This window comes from Vanellus vanellus, assembly GCF_965231255.1.
Source record: "Vanellus vanellus genome assembly, chromosome: 7".
Taxonomy (NCBI): Eukaryota; Metazoa; Chordata; class Aves; order Charadriiformes; family Charadriidae; genus Vanellus; species Vanellus vanellus.
Genome location: NC_138912.1, coordinates 21,236,099 through 21,251,847, shown reverse-complemented (window position 1 = coordinate 21,251,847; position 15,749 = coordinate 21,236,099). Strand labels below are relative to the sequence as shown.

The 15,749-nt window shown below is 39.8% G+C and overlaps 1 protein-coding gene across 1 annotated transcript in view; it reads right to left on the bottom strand.

The window, feature by feature from the left end:
- The window catches only part of FRMPD2 (FERM and PDZ domain containing 2), a gene marked incomplete at both ends in the record, with an annotated part of 58,429 nt that overhangs the window by 25,393 nt on the left and 17,287 nt on the right, over positions 1-15,749 (bottom strand). The window contains 15 exons of the mRNA XM_082486287.1: positions 93-457; positions 1,661-1,759; positions 2,955-3,169; positions 4,242-4,389; positions 4,587-4,672; positions 5,153-5,246; positions 6,616-6,720; positions 7,310-7,545; positions 8,021-8,137; positions 8,266-8,373; positions 9,514-9,612; positions 10,614-10,717; positions 11,640-11,850; positions 14,406-14,562; positions 15,441-15,626. Of these exons, the coding sequence (XP_082342413.1) occupies positions 93-457; positions 1,661-1,759; positions 2,955-3,169; positions 4,242-4,389; positions 4,587-4,672; positions 5,153-5,246; positions 6,616-6,720; positions 7,310-7,545; positions 8,021-8,137; positions 8,266-8,373; positions 9,514-9,612; positions 10,614-10,717; positions 11,640-11,850; positions 14,406-14,562; positions 15,441-15,626 (2,330 nt within the window). The remainder of the gene's footprint in view (positions 1-92; positions 458-1,660; positions 1,760-2,954; positions 3,170-4,241; positions 4,390-4,586; positions 4,673-5,152; positions 5,247-6,615; positions 6,721-7,309; positions 7,546-8,020; positions 8,138-8,265; positions 8,374-9,513; positions 9,613-10,613; positions 10,718-11,639; positions 11,851-14,405; positions 14,563-15,440; positions 15,627-15,749) is intronic.

Here is a 15,749-nt window from a genome sequence, read left to right as displayed (position 1 = left end):
GCAGATAGCCCTGTACTTAAACCTAAGCAATTCACTTTCAAAATTCTAAGGGCTGAAGGGAAGGCTGCAGAGCAGATTTCGGTATTCCCTACCTTTTGGCCCATCCAAATTCACATGGTGAGTAGCAGTTCTGCTTCATTTCTTCCTCTAGGGAGTGCAAGACTTCAGAACTGGCAGCTTCTTGATGAAACTTCCAAAGGTGTTTATAGAAACTTTCCCTGGGAGCCATCAGTTTCTCTATGGGCTTCTCTTGAAACTCAACTTCCTGGTCTTCATAAGTTGAGCTGTCCTCTTCAGGAGGCTCACTGAAATCTGCTGCCATTGGAGAATCCAGGCAGTCTTCAAGGTCTGGAGAGGTGCTACCTCCATCACTGGTAGACTGATCCATACTATTTCCTACCTCTGTACTTTCTGGCATTTCTGCTACAAATTCCTTAATTGGAGATGGTGCTGGAGTCTATCAAAATAACAGAAAGGTTAGTGTAACTCCTTTTTTACCTCCTGTCTTCTTTCCTTTAGGAACAAAATAATCTGAAGAAGCAATATCAATAAGCATCTGAATGTGAAAATATCAAATGGTAGCTGGAAGGGAGGGAAAAAATAGAGGGAGGGACTCTCTCACCAAATAACTGGTTTGTCTTTATGCTTATCTTTCACATTCTTCAGGAGTTTCAGCCAGGGAACTACTACACAAGTTCACTTTTCCTGATGAATTCTTTGCTAGAGGTGGCTACTTTTTATTTCTTTTCATATCATGCCTCAACTTGGTGTCTATACTATCTTCATTGTGTAGAAATGGCTTTTGGATTTGACTCCTGTGTGACTGACTGTAGAAATCGGGGAAGGTCACATTGCAGGAGAGCAACAGGAGTCAGTTTGTTATCTGGAGATGGTCCTGAGAGCTCTTGGAGAGCTGTGGGACAGGTGGGACAAATCCTGGTGGGACAGGAAGCTTGAGTGGGCCATTCTCAATGGAGCAAGAGTAATGTAAATGCCTGTTCATTATAAGAGTACTTGTGTATGTCTTCATGAGTTGTGTTCAAGAAGCAGGAATAATAATGCTAAATAATGCTAGCACACCTAACGGCACTGTTTTAGTCTCTGCAGTCTCTACTGGTTTTTTTTTTTGGTTTTTTTTCCTTCTCCCCTACAGATTCTGCTAGCTATCAATAAGAAGCTGAATAACCAGTTGAAACCATTGTTTGATTTATTTAAGTTTATTAAGAGGTAGCCTGGATAGGAAGTTCTTTATTTTCCTCTCGGCTTTTGGGAGTAATATAGCTAGCTTATGCCCATGAGTTATAATAGCTGCAGTTGAGAATATCTGCAGTTTCTGGCTGAGCACCTAGTAAAGCATTTTTAGATGTATCACTAGATCTGCTTCAGAATGTGCTGTTTCACTCCAATTAGAGTACTGCAATCCAAAAGTTATTGGACTGGCATAAACATGTTTCACATCTGTCGGTGTTCTATTATTTTGGTTTCTAAGGAAGAATCAGTTGAACTCTAGAGGTTGAGTTGAAGCTGGGAAAGGAAAGAAATTGAATAGAAAGCCTTGGAGAAAAGGGAAGGTTGCCTTGTTCAAGACTGGATAGAAAACGTAGTAGTGTGTTTTTCTGGGTTTACAGAAGCAAGTTTACTGAAAGAAGCTTTGCCTTACCGGGGCACTCTGCTCTATCTCTGGAAGAACACCTTTTGGTGGTCTGCAGAGTAGCAGTGTGACTTCTGAAGGAGCTCCTCTCAACAAGTGCAGGACTTCCTAAGCATGAAGAAGGAATATTAGATTTCTTATGGAATGGTCTGTAGTACATGTCACTTTACCAACTGGGATGGAGACAATTTTTATTGTGAATGCCAAATTCCTAGTATTTGTGCCTCTTGACAGTGTCTGGGGGCCAAAATTCATTACTGTATGGTTTAAAATAATTCTTTTCCTTTTCTTAAATAAAATGTTTTTTTTTTTTTCAGACAAATTCATTCAAAATGCATAGGGCAGGGATATATCTTCAGTCAACTATATTAGCATAGCTCTACAGACTGCCATATTGACATAACTAAAGGGAGACTTTGTCAAAGCCCCTCCTTGACATAACATCTATTCAGTGGCATTGAGCTTTCAGCTATAGTGGGAGATGAAATACTTAATCAGGGGAGGGGGCAATGCTCTAGGCCAAAACATCCTGTCTGCCCCTCTGTACAAACTGAGTAAAAAGGCTGTATGTCAGAGAGCAAGACAGTGCTGGAAAAGGACAGACTTCAGGTCAGAAAAAAACCAATGGAGTACAACTACAGCACCCCCCAGGTGTCTAGGACTTACAGCGCCTTGTCTTTTGCCCTAGCTATTTCATGATATGAATGACTTGTCAGTGGGAAAATTGCATGATTTCCTCATTTCTGTTTGTTACCAATCTTATCTATTCAATGCATATTCACATACAAAACTCTGGGATTTTTCATAAGGTGAAAAGATTATGTTGAAAAAATAAATCCATATGTAGTCCTTTTTTTACTGTTTAATTTCTTCGTGTGAGTATAGAATTTCTCATTCCAGGTAAAAACATAACACTGGATTTACCTCACCTGGCAGAGATTTGAATCTGGGACATGGTATTTAGCATGACATTATGAAGCACAAATGACCACAATGTTCCAATTATGTTTAACACCAATAAAGATTCCAACTAATTAACAATTGGTGTGCATCTAACAATAGACCTTGTGCATCAGTAGTAGAAAGTTATAAATTAAATAGTGGAAGAAGTTGTCTGTAAGAATTCTCTTAGGAAGGAGATTCTCCATAAGAATTCTAGAGAATGATCCTATGTAGAAATCAGATTCATTATATGCAAATTCCAACTCCCTCTGGTGATAATTAAGTTTAAAATCAGTTTCATCCCATTGTCTTTATTAACATGTTACCCATCCTGAGTACTAGTAATAGCACTGCCTGGTACCTGATACAAAATTCCTTGAACAGGTTTCCCATTCACAGCTAAAATGATGTCTCCAACTTCAATTTTGCCGTTCTCTTCAGCTGGCTGCCCTGGAAACAGTCTTTTGATCCTGAAAATAGCTCCTCCAAAGTGTTCACAAGCATCTCCTTCCATTTGCAGAACACTAAAGCCGAGGCCTCCAGAATTCTTTGTCAATTTGACTTCAAACATATTATCTGTTCAAAACAGGAATTGGAAAAAGAGTGGGAGCTGTGGCATATGTGCCCCCTAAGGAGCTGATGTAAATTATACCCTAAGCAGACCTTTTCCCTGTGAGCTGCAGAGGTAGATCTACTGACAATAATAGCAAAAGAAGGGTTTGGTGTTCCTTTAACTTATGTGAGCCCTTGAAATCACACAGGCAGAATGGGGAGAACTGGATTCTATGCCACTGTGTGTTCACAGAGTTTATGCCATCTGGTACAAGCCCATAAAGGAGGAAGCCTTTTTTACCAACATAAAAAGGTTCAAATGCTATCCTTCTCTGACATTCTTCTGTAAGCATTGAGTAGATCTGTTGCTGTATTCTGTAGCTGCCTGATGTTAGTTTGGATCCTGCACTAACCAGCATGAGGTAGAATCAGAGCTACTGCTCTTTCCAGACAAGAACAAGAGACCGGCCCTTTCCCAAATACCATACTTGCAGCTGAACCCCGTCCTGCTAGGGACAATGTAGAGGAGTAACCTCCCCATGGGAAAGTATGGTTCAGACTTGGTGTTTATGAGACAGCCTTACAGTAAAAGATACAGCATTTATTTGTTGGCTGAATTCAGTGAAAGAGGTCTCTGAATCTTCTGCTTTTAACAAGTGAAGTGATGGCAGTCTCCAGTCCTGGCCCTGGGGCAGCAGCTCACCCTAGATTCATCACTGACACAGCATCAGCAGTTGTGCTGGCGGTTCTCTCTGGGTAACAGACTGACAACATCAACACAGCTTCTTCCTGCTTGAGAGCGCTCCACAGTACAGGCAGGGATGTCCCCTGCCAGCCCTTATCTCATGAAGGCTGAGAGGTACACTATTTATGCCTGAGATAAATTTAGCTATATCTAGCAACTGTAATTCTAAGCACATCAGAAAGAATTTCCTCAGATTGATTTTTTTGGATAAAGCCATTAATATTGCACATTACATTTTTATTCTGTATACAGTTTTCCTTCCAACCCACATAAATTTCATAAAATTATTTTAATTCATTCCTTTCTTGCACATTGTAAGAATTCAACCTGGGTTCCTTTTTTGTTGCTCACCATCTGTCAAAAAGCAGTAGTCCTTGGTACCATCTGTGAAGGATGTTGCCACAGAAACAACTGCACATTGGTCCTCCTTTCTGTCATTAGCAGTCAGGTATGGCTCTGCCAATAGGTAGTTTCCCCTTTCTAGAACCAGCTTGGCAATCTAAAACGATGATGAATGGGTTCCAGTTACACAGTACATAGTGAGCCCTAAGTCTTTTTACTTTTCTTTTTAGGAGAACGCGTTTGGATGGGGTGAGGTGGGGGGATGTTTCTTTTGGCCCAGCTTTTCAACTGTACTTCATACTAAGTGCAGTTTATTCTGCTGGGTATCTTATTGAGCTCTGCTGTTGTACAAACCTGGCCAGATTTCTTAAGGTGTTCCACAGCCTGTTTGTGGGTGATGCCACAGAGGCTGATGCCATCTACTTCTAGCAGACGATCACCTGAGGCAAAAGAAAACAAACAAAAGGGTCAAGTTGCTTTGATGTTCAGGTTCAATGGGTTTAAACCTTGAGGCTACCTGCATTGCAATAAATCTTCATGCTTACGTGTGTCAAATTATGTTACTTTGTATGGAAGCAATACTGTTTGTTGTACAGCATTCTATAACTAGCACTTAAAACATAGCAGGTTATTCCATAAGTGAATGCAGTGACAGTATCTGGCTATCACAGCCAGACTGAAAGTAGATGTCAAAGTCACTCGCCTGATGTGCAGCTACAGAGAGTAACTGTACAGTGTTGGTATGAGGCTCCTGGTTTGTCAGTGGGATATCTACACATAGTACAAGGACAGTCTGAGGGTGATGGACTGCATATTATGTTTCACAGTTGTATGACCTCCAATCCCAAATGTGTTTTGTCATCCTTGTGGCAAGCATTCCACACTAACATTGAACCCAGTTTTATTGCCAGATGTGTTACCTATCTTTATTTGTCCATCCTTATCTGCTGGTCCCCTGGGAATAATTGACTTCACGTATATCCCACCGTGACGTACACTAGTGTTAATTCCACCCTGCAAAACATATGCACACAGATTACAGTAGAGTCTTCACATGTTCTTCCTGTGATAAAAATCAAAGCAACTTACACCTGCATTGGAAAGAAATTGCTTTGGGAATTACTTTTTTTTTTTTTTTTTTTTTTTTTTTTTTAAATACAGGAAAAAAAGCAAAGAGGATGTTACTGCAAAGTCCCATCTAGTTGTAATATATTTCCCTTGGCAGTAATCTCGTTTTGTCAGGAAAATTCAATGTGTTTCTATGTGGCTATATAAAAAACATTTAGTAAATATTCATAATTTTTTCCCTATGCTAACGTACAGATGGGGTTGCATCTTTCAGTCAGTCTCTAGCCCAGCTTCCAAACTATGCAACCTCCATTCAGCAATTATTAACCTTTCAGACAATATGTAAAGTAGGGACCTGAACTTGTGCAGCCACTTGAGAGCCTGCAGCTCGGAGGAATTCCAAATTAACCTAATAATCATCTTCTGTCCATCTACAACCCCTGGCCAAATGCAGATGGAAAAGCAGCCCTCAATTTCTTCTGCAGGCTATGAAATGACTGTTGCTTCCCACTCTGTTTCAGCAAGGACTGTAAAGACATCTCAGCCTGGAGGGGTAAATCCAACTTTGATAACCAGGACAAGGAATTATTATTCAAATGTGGCAGTTTTCACTGCTGCCTTCTTTGGTCCTCTAAATATACAGAGAACTGTATTTCCTTATATTAGGAAATGAAATTGGCTAGGATCCCTTCTCTGGCCTTCAGAGTAAAAGTCATGGCATACCTTAAGTCCACACAGCTAAACTTTCAGCCCCCTAGCATGGGATGGCTTCTCTTATGCTGCTTGTTGAGGCACAGGCCAAAGCCGTGTTGGGGGCTGTCAACAATTAAACGGGGCCTGTGGGCCACTGCTTGAGCCCGTGCCATGGTCCTGTGTTATCTGCTTTTACAGACACAGCCTTTGAGTTCCAGGAACTCCAGGAGAGCAGCACAACCAGTCACGACTTGGACAATTCTTTGAATCACTTCATGTTCTAGAGGCTCTGGCTATATTCCTCCCTGACCACACTCCACTTGCAAGTGGTAGGTTTTGTTCTCAGTTTGAGTGAGAATGATAAAGGGCTTTTGATGCCACAAGCTTTATGCCAGCACACTTCTTTCACAGATTCTGCAGGCAAGAACTGGGGAATGAGCAGAGACAGTACTTTGTGCTTTCTCTGTCAATCAATTAGACATTTAGGTTTGAAACATGCCATGGTAACAGTTTTTGTTATCAACCTATTTTCTGATTGTTCCACATAAATACACTTCCCTATGTGTTTCTTGGTCATGGAACAGTTTGGCAGACACACTGAAAGATTAACAGTAACACTTGCCGTCACACTGATTCCAAAAGTCCCCTCTTCTTTAACAAGCTCCACAGTATAGATTTCCTTTGAGTTGTTTTCAGGTGGAGATGGTAAGTGTGAAGAATCAACTTCCTGTCTCAAAAATATAAACACTAATGAGACTACAGCATCTCAATAAAAAAGGAGGGAAAAGGAAGAAAAAAAAAAAAAAAAAAAAAAGAGTTACCAGAAGATATAAAGGGTTTGATCCTGCTGTCACTGTAAGCCTGAAGTGGTATCATTTATATTCCTGACATTATTTCAAGCTTACACTAATGTTACTTAAAATATAATCTGTCTAAATGTGCATAAACTGAGTATAGATAGGGAAGCTGTCTAATAGTAGGAAATTAGACACAAAATGTTGCTATTCTGTGTCTGGTTGAAAACTTAAGAGACTTAAGTGAGAAAATAATTAAAATTCTGGACCTCCACTGGAAAAGGGAAATCTCTTAATAACATTTTGTGGAAGGGTTTCCCTATTTTTTTTTCACATATTCTAGACATATCTATCATTTTGACATTTCCAGTGTAATTTAACATGCAGCGTCTTCCAAGTTTTTCTTTCTACTTTCCCCATTTTTTTAATTTCTCTGTAACTTTCCGTTCTTAATATAGCTGGCAGGTTGTTAAGATGCATTCTGGGCTTAATATTACTGAACAGCATCAAAATCTCAGTTACCTCCACATGCGGGCTATCAGCTGAAGAAACTGGAATCGTAGGGCCCAATTTTGGTGCTAAACTCCATGAAAGAGCCTTCTCAAGTTCATCTATATTTACGTCCTCTTCTTTAGGGAGAGCTGTATGACAATCCTGAATCTTTTTTCTCCTACTGTCTACACAAGAGATCTCAGATCCACTAGTGCTGTTTCCTCTTGATAAATTCTTTTCTTCATTTAATCCTTCTTCATACATGTCTGTAAAGCCATACCAAAATAAAACATTGTTGAATGCAAACAGTAAGTAAACGTGAAGGCAAATATTATTATACCTCAGCACAGGAGGACAAAGTAATAACTTCCTACATCAACTGGTTTTGAAATCAGATCTATAAAATGAGTCAGTCACTGTAAAATGCAGTACTATTATAAGTGGGGAGGAACATATTTGCTTCATCACTGCAAAGGACCCTGACTCTGTATCAGAGAAAGAAATGCCAAAACTCCCTTGGTATTCAGCAATGCAGCCCATAATAGATTTTTTTCACACTGACTGTAGAACAGACATCACAGGATACCTACTAGAAGTTGACTATTTTCATTGCTAGCTTATGGTTATTATAACTGGCACCAAGTAGCAAGAAAGTACTACTACATCCCACTGCCTAATAAATACCAGTGTCCTGAGTTAACTCTTAGCATTCTATAGCCAGAAAAGCATTTGCCTTTATACCTTTGGGTTGAGAGATGATGAGCTCTACTTCATCAGGAGAGTTCTGTATGATTTTAACTGCAGTATTAAATGAAACTCCCTCAAGACTAATATTATTCACAGAGATGAGTCGTCCTCCTTAAACAAACAAAAAAAAAAAGGATAAAAACAAGACAAAGCAAATCTAAATAGGGAAATAAATCCAGAGTAGCTAGCTTTAAACCATGAAAGTATTTTAATTCTAATTAAAAACTAAGGACAGTGACCTGGTTTGATATTTCCAGCTCTGTCTGCAGGTCCCCCAGGGATAATTGAAGCGATAAAGATACCGAGGTCTAATTTTCCCACATTTTCTCCTCCAATAATTACAAAACCTGCAAAAATGAGATAGCATGAGAATGCATAGGCACTGGCAGTATTGGAAAAGACGAACTTTAAGAGCACAAAAGGGTCTTACTCCAATGGCACAAATTTTATATGTAGTTTGGAGAACGGGGAGCTCTGATCTACATGGCATCAAGGTCTGGACTTGAGAGATCTTTAAACTCATGTTATAATTAAAGTGTGCTGGTAACTTTGGTGACTATTTAAATATAATTTCTCAATAAGAATACTTTCCTGGCTTAGGACCTCTAAAGATTCCAGCTACTTTCTTACAAGAGTTGTAAACTATGTGGACCTTAGTATTGAACACCTGCAGGAGGAAAATGGTACAAAAGCTCATTAGATAAATTCAAACACTGTTCTACATCATGTAGTCTAGGGCCCCTGAGGTAGGCCATGTAAAATTCTAACGGATATGTAAGAGATATCTAAGAAAATTAAATCTATTGTTAAGTACTTCAATTTCACTATCCTATGTCTGAATATTTTGCCTATTGCAGAATACGTTTTTCTCACTGGTAGAATAGTTGGGTTTGAGATCAGGATATTCCACACAGACCTGCACCATTTAGAAATTTGACATTTAGGTGTATTAGTGGTCAGCTCCGAAACCTGATGGTCCTCTGAACTCATCCACGAGAACAGGATACAGTGCAATAGTGTATTATATTAAAAAAAAAAATGTTATGCAAATAAGAATCCAAAAGTCAGGAAATATTCATGTTAAGCACGTGTACATATTTTGCACCCCCACAGGTAATACCTGAAAGGTTTGCAGAACATAATCTCCCTCTGTATAAGTTCTAAGATAAATAAAATCACAGTACATGTATTTCAGATACAAAACTAGACCCTTGTTCCTTTCATTCTACTCTTAGCACTTGGTTCTCTTGACCTCTGTGGCCTTAGTTAATCCTCTGAAAAAATTGTGGTCTTGATTTATGTGCTTAGCCCTTTTCAGTCTCGGAAATTCTGTCCCCTTCACAAAGATTGGTAGCCTTATTCTATAAGAAGAATAAATTAGGTGAAGAAGGTTACAATCTTGCCCAGCTTGAGTCAGCAAGTATCAGTGTTAGCACCAGGATCTGCCAGTCCCAGTAACAAACATAATATTCATGTTCTTTACTTACCAAATCCATTCTTAGGGTCACGTTTTAGGCTGACACATATGATTTCTCTTTCTAGACCACTTAGCAAGACTTCCTTTTGGATGGCTGGTGATCCAGGTGCTGCAGAAACAAAACAGCTAGAATAAATGCAGATTAATGCAGGGAGACAGTAGATTCATATAGTATGCAAAACTGGGGCTTCAAAAATTAAAAATGTATTTTGTCCTTGTTTTCAACATTACCATTACTTTGAACCAATATAATTCAGAAAGGAAGCTCAAACAAGTGTTTGGAAATTTGCATTCTTTAGACAAGTATATGTACAGTAGCTGTGTAAGCTCTTCCTATAATGTTCCTTTCTGTAAGACTATGCCTTTATCTGCAATGTTTTTATTAAGATTAGGATATATAAAGAGAAAGGCATGTAGTGCCCATTGAACATAAAGGTGATGTGGACACAAAATCTCCTACGGGTTCCTTTGGAAACTCTACCCTTTGGCCCTGTAGGCCCTTTTGACTCTGTAGGTGCAATCCCATCAGCACTGATTGTGATGGTGACTTTTGTAATGTTAACACTACTTAATGTTGTGCAATTGCCACAGTGTGTTTAAAATACAGTTCTAATTTTAAAATGAACTCAACAAATAATAATAGCTTTGTATTCCATGTAGCTGCTCACTGTGTGCATGCAATATGGCTTCTGTTAGAAAATTAGGTGTCCAGCTCTTATTCCAGTTAGTGTCATGCAGATGCAAGAACAGAGGAAGGACCTGGAGCCTATGTTGTCTCATGCATAATTAATTGGGTTGATCTCAATTGCAAACCAAATTATGACCTCTGAGCGTAGGGATATTGCCCCATGCAAGAGTCCTGGGTGTACTGAACTAAGTCTCTGAAGAGCATTAGGCACGAGCGATAGAATAATTTTATCATGAAGTCCCTTACCACTGATCCTTTTGGAAAGCAGGAGTGAAAGGGAAGAAAACAGCTTGTCATGCTAAAGTCTGGGTTAATTCCCAGGACTAGAAGTGCAAAAGGTTATTCTTTAATCTGTAAGTAGAATATATTTTGGTCTCCTGCTATTGAAACAATAAATACGGAATTGTGATTATTGCACTCACCGCTGATTGTGTTCTGAGTTGAGTGGATAGAGAGGTAGTCATAACTCCTTTGCTTTCCGTTCAAATTGATGTGCGTTTCTGACTGGGATAGCCCTGATGTGGATCTGCACAGCAGGAAATGAAGACGGCATTACAATAACAAATCAGCAATGGTATTTAGCACTCTTCATTGTCATTAGTCTGTCAGAGAGTTGGGAACGCGCATGTTTATAGCCTTTCAATGAGTATTCTGATTTCTGGCCCACATTTCATTGTAGAGGAGAGGTAGTTTATCCTTGCCAGCATTTGCTTCCAAATAACAGCTGCCATTAGACCACTCACATCGACTGATTTCCCCCTGTGTTTTTCTCTGAGCTGAGTGCAGGCATCAGGGAAACGCAGCATAGCCTCAGCATGATTCATTTAGCCCTGCTCTCCATTTAGACAAAACCGCATCTGAAAGTTTTCCTGGTAATTCTTGTTCTTCTTGGCTCTGTTCTAACTCTTAGTATTCTAAAAGGCACTAGAATTCATCAAAGGCCTTGAGACTCTGTGCAGCTATAGTAACCGCCTACACTGGTGAATGTACCAATGCAAATGAAAAGGGAAAAGTTCTTACGCTGTTGTCTAAGATTTGCACATTTATACATGGAGGAATCAATTAGGTAAGACCTGCTCAAAACCAGCTTCCCTCGTGCATTCAGTTCACATACTGCCATTTCCAGAGAAGGTACACAGACATTAAAGATTTTACTTTTATTCTCCCTTATTTTTATCCTTTTCCATAACCCAATAAGTGGTTCATTCCCGAGCCTGGTACAAATTTAAATGTCATTCTTTTTTAAGTTCTTATCTGTTAGACTGTTAGCTTCCCACCCGTGTTTGCACTACTGCTGGCACCACGGACACCCAGGCCTTTTGGTGTGACCACAATAAAGACTGAAAAAAAAAAAAAAAGTCTGCTTCACAGTTTACTATAGAGCTTTGCAATGATATAGTCTATGACTGAGTATTTTTACACACATTTAGAGGGAAAAGCAAACCTACCTGCGGAGATTGCTTTTCTCTCTAGTCCTGTTGTTGGTTTCCACACTGAGGTTATCACAAGATTTGCTCATCATCCCAGCAGAAAGGTTTTCCAGGTTTGCTGCATAGAGCACATTCTCTGAACGAGACAGTCTCTGAATCAGGGCAAGGTGTTCACGCTGAGCTGCATATGCAGAATTTGATTTGTCTATTTCCACGAATTTACTTTCCTCTGAATAAAAAGGGAGAGCCGGGGAGGAAGGAAAGATGAATCCAGTGATATTATCCCATCTTTTTGAGCTCAAAGGTGCTTTCTGTCTAACCTTTTGAAAATTCCAGAAGAAGAGATTGACATCACTGATATATTTGTTCTGTTATCCTTGAAGATGTCTAGGTCTTGGAGTGAGGGGAAAGGGTTTCCAATCCATTTCTTTCATAGAAAGTATATGCTGTATTTAGATTCAATTTCTATGAATTATACTGCTAGTTCACTTTCCACAAAGACAAATGAAATGTACAACCCTGTATAATTTAAACCTGAATATCTCTGTAAAGTATATTTTGTAAACATTCGGTGTGTGAGAAATATCTGTCTCTCAGAGACTGAATTAGGCAGATTGGTAGTTTCCCATCCTTCACAGGCCCACCACTCCAATATACATATATCTGAGAAGACAGGAGCTCTACTAACACATGCTCTCTTAAGTTCAGAGAGGGCCCAAGGAGCTGGCTGTTTGCTCTGAGCGATTTGCACACGTGAAGTTGAGTACGGGACCATCTTGGTGGCAATGCTTGCTATCCAATTTTCCACTTCTGTGTGAAATCTACTACTTGCTTAACGATGTCTGGGCTCTGCTATATACAAATCTAACCTCTCAAAAGATTTTATTTCCCTGAAACAAGATAGTGCTGGAGGTGGCATTGTTAATTTATTTAGGTTCTCAGCTGGTGGGCTGGAGAGGGGGTTTGAAGGAGAGAGGGGCAGCAGGCAATTGGAGGCACGTTGGAAAGTAAAACAAGAACCCTGCTTGGTACAGGCTAGCACAAATATGGGCTTTAACTCTGCTTGTACATGACAGTTGACCTCCTGTGTGTTTTCTTAACAAATATTAGCCCGAATGCAGCTTTGTCTGCAGCATTAAACCTAGGCTCCCTCTTCCCTCAGTGACTTTGATCAGGGGCATTTGTTGAGGCATCAGAAGGCTTAACTGTCCACAGTATTAGTGCAGTCTGAGAGTTGCCATGGTGATTTCAAAGTAGGGGGTTGCTAGCAAGTTTTGAAGAGATGGTGACTTATATATCTGAACAGTGCAGCAGAAGGAAGAGTATCCCTCATGCAGAAAGAGCCTTATAATCTCTTAACAGCCTCACTGTGGTGGCAAGAGCAGCATTTTGAACTACTGTCTGTCACTGCCTTCACAAAGCCTTTTTTTCTGGGACAGCAAGCACACACCGAACCTCAGAACCTGAAGTCACACGGCTTGTGTAAGTCTGGCTTCTTTCAGTGATTTGGGGTGCTTGTAATCAGGACTTGGGTTATAATTTTCTTAGCTCTCAATCTTTTGTTCTCTCTACGTATATGGGATGTAGTAATTTTTATTAAGATATATATTACCACAAGCAAGTGTGACACAGGAGACTGTAAGATTCACTATTAGCACTTGTTTATATGCTGCAAATCACGGTCCCACTAAGTTATGTTTGAAGCTACAGGAGCCCAAGCAACAAAAGGTGTCTTGAACCTAAATATCATCCTAGTGCCTTTTTCCGGGATAACGAATTTGTGCAGGTGGAATTTCACTTTTCATGAAATAATTTTAGTGGGAAAGAAGCAATATATCAATCGTCCTGTTATATCCCATGATATAATTTGTTGCCAACAGTTTTACAGTTTTACTAGATAAAGGAATATCCCAGCAGATGAGGCATGACGCTTGATTCTCCTGCTATGACTCACCAGACCAAATACTCAGTGGTTGTAAATTGTCATTCATCTGATCAAGGCAATGGATGAGTCCTCAGCTAGTGAAAACTCATGTTGCTCCACTGAAGTCAAGAGTGATGACAGTTGCCAGCTTAGGCTATTATTTCTTATGTGCCTCAGTTTCCCCATAACGATCCTCACCCAGCTTTACAGAACATGCTGGAAATTGTGGCTGAGAAGTGCTGTGTAACTGCCATGGCTTGAGCAGTACCTCATCTTAGAAACTATGGAATATCTGAAGTCTAAGGAGGTATTAGTCCTATCTTCCACAGACATTGCAAAATCTAAGATAAGAGCAGCGAGCAGCTACATAGTCGAGTGGGTATGACTGATGTACCTTTGGTTTAGTTGTTTTGTCCTGGGACTGAACCAAAGGGCTGAACACCTGTCTTATGCAAAGACGACAAGATAACTAAATTCAGCTCCAGCATATCTGGGCGCTACTGTAGTTACTCTTTGTGTGGAACATTTCTCAGGTTACATTTGGGGTAAGTCTGATACGTTTCTTCAGAATTCTCAGCAGGTTTCCTGAAGGGAAGTGTAATCATGCTTTTTTTAAAAATCTGAGTTTAGCTACATGGTTATTATCATCAGAGAACCCCTCTCCGCCTCCTGCACATGCCCACTCGCATGCACGTGCTAAATTAGACTTACACACCTTTAACATTATTTTCCAGTCTGTAAACGAGAAACTGAAGCACAGTGAAACTGATGTGGCTGATTCTCAGCTTCACTGAATGCACCTTTCCTAAAACCGAACCTTGTCCTATGGCCTGAATAACGAAAGTGCATTTATACCTCACCTGATGAAGTTTGCCGAAGTTGCCTAGAATTCATTTGTGCATTGAATTTGTGCTGGGCAGAGCAGAGATCCAGTAGATATTTACATGTCTTTGCTGTATCGGTAATGAAGGTGTGTTTCTTGCCACTGAAGCTGCTTTCAATCATGAATTTTTTTCTCTAAAGGGAAAAAAAAAAAGCACAGCTTGCTTCATATATCAGTCATTACACTGAGGCACTGAAAGTGCATTTGTATAATCTTGTTGGTTTGACCTGTTGTATTTTTGCCTGGCTGCATGCCTTTTGGGTTCAGTAAATGTCTACAGTAAATTCAACAGTTGTTAGTGAGGTGTCTGTCACTGGGATCATAACTGCCCTATGATGAAATTTAAGAGGCTTTGGACATCGACTGCATTGAAAGCAGGTTGATAGATCTGGCAAAATTTGGCTCTACAGATATTAAAATGATTAAACCAATTTAATGTGAAAATTAAAATATCTGCAAGGGGCAGAAGGGACATTTTGGGAGAGCGAACAGGCAGGGAAATGTGTGATGCAGGTTGACACCTACTCTGTATCCTGGCAGATTGATATATCTCTGATGGTAGAATACCATTTAGAAGGGGTCACGCTCTCGTCAGCAATACCAGTTTGTTAACAGACATAAAGATACTAAGAGATGACGTGATCCCATGACCTGATGTAGGTAGGAAAACCAAAGAAAAGAGAGCGAGAAGTAAAGACGAGACAGGAATGAATACGGAATATGCCATAAAGAGGTTGGACATAGTCTCTGTAGTAGCCAACACCAGCTTACTCAGTTTCATAGTAATTTGACTCCAGCATTGGCAAAAAAACTTCAGAACTAAACCTCACTAAGAACTGGATATCTTGGTATCCACATCCAGATCCATCTTTGATTTTAGACTGTTTTCAACAAGGACTTGCCTTTACAGAATGAGTCTAATTCTGGCTCTGAATGCAATAAATGTATCAAAGTGACAGGCAGAAGGGGAGTGAAGTAGTAGAGTGAAGAGATTTACTTGGTTACAACTCACATGAGCTGAAATTCTCTCTGTTTCACGCCACTGGAATCTTAAACTGGCAATTCTTGTGTGATTTTTCACCTCATACACAATGATGCCTTTGGCACAGATTCCCAGGATGATGTCCCCTCCTGCTCCTTTTTTTTCTTGGGACACACGATAGAATAACACTCCATATTCAGGAAGTTGCTGAGTCACCTTGTATAGAGAGAAAGCGCGTTTACCGTGCATTATTCAAAAAGAGGAATGAGAAGAAAAGGTGGGTACATGGGAGAGGAAATGGTTTTGAGTGCCTTTACTGAATATTCTTTCACTCTGTCA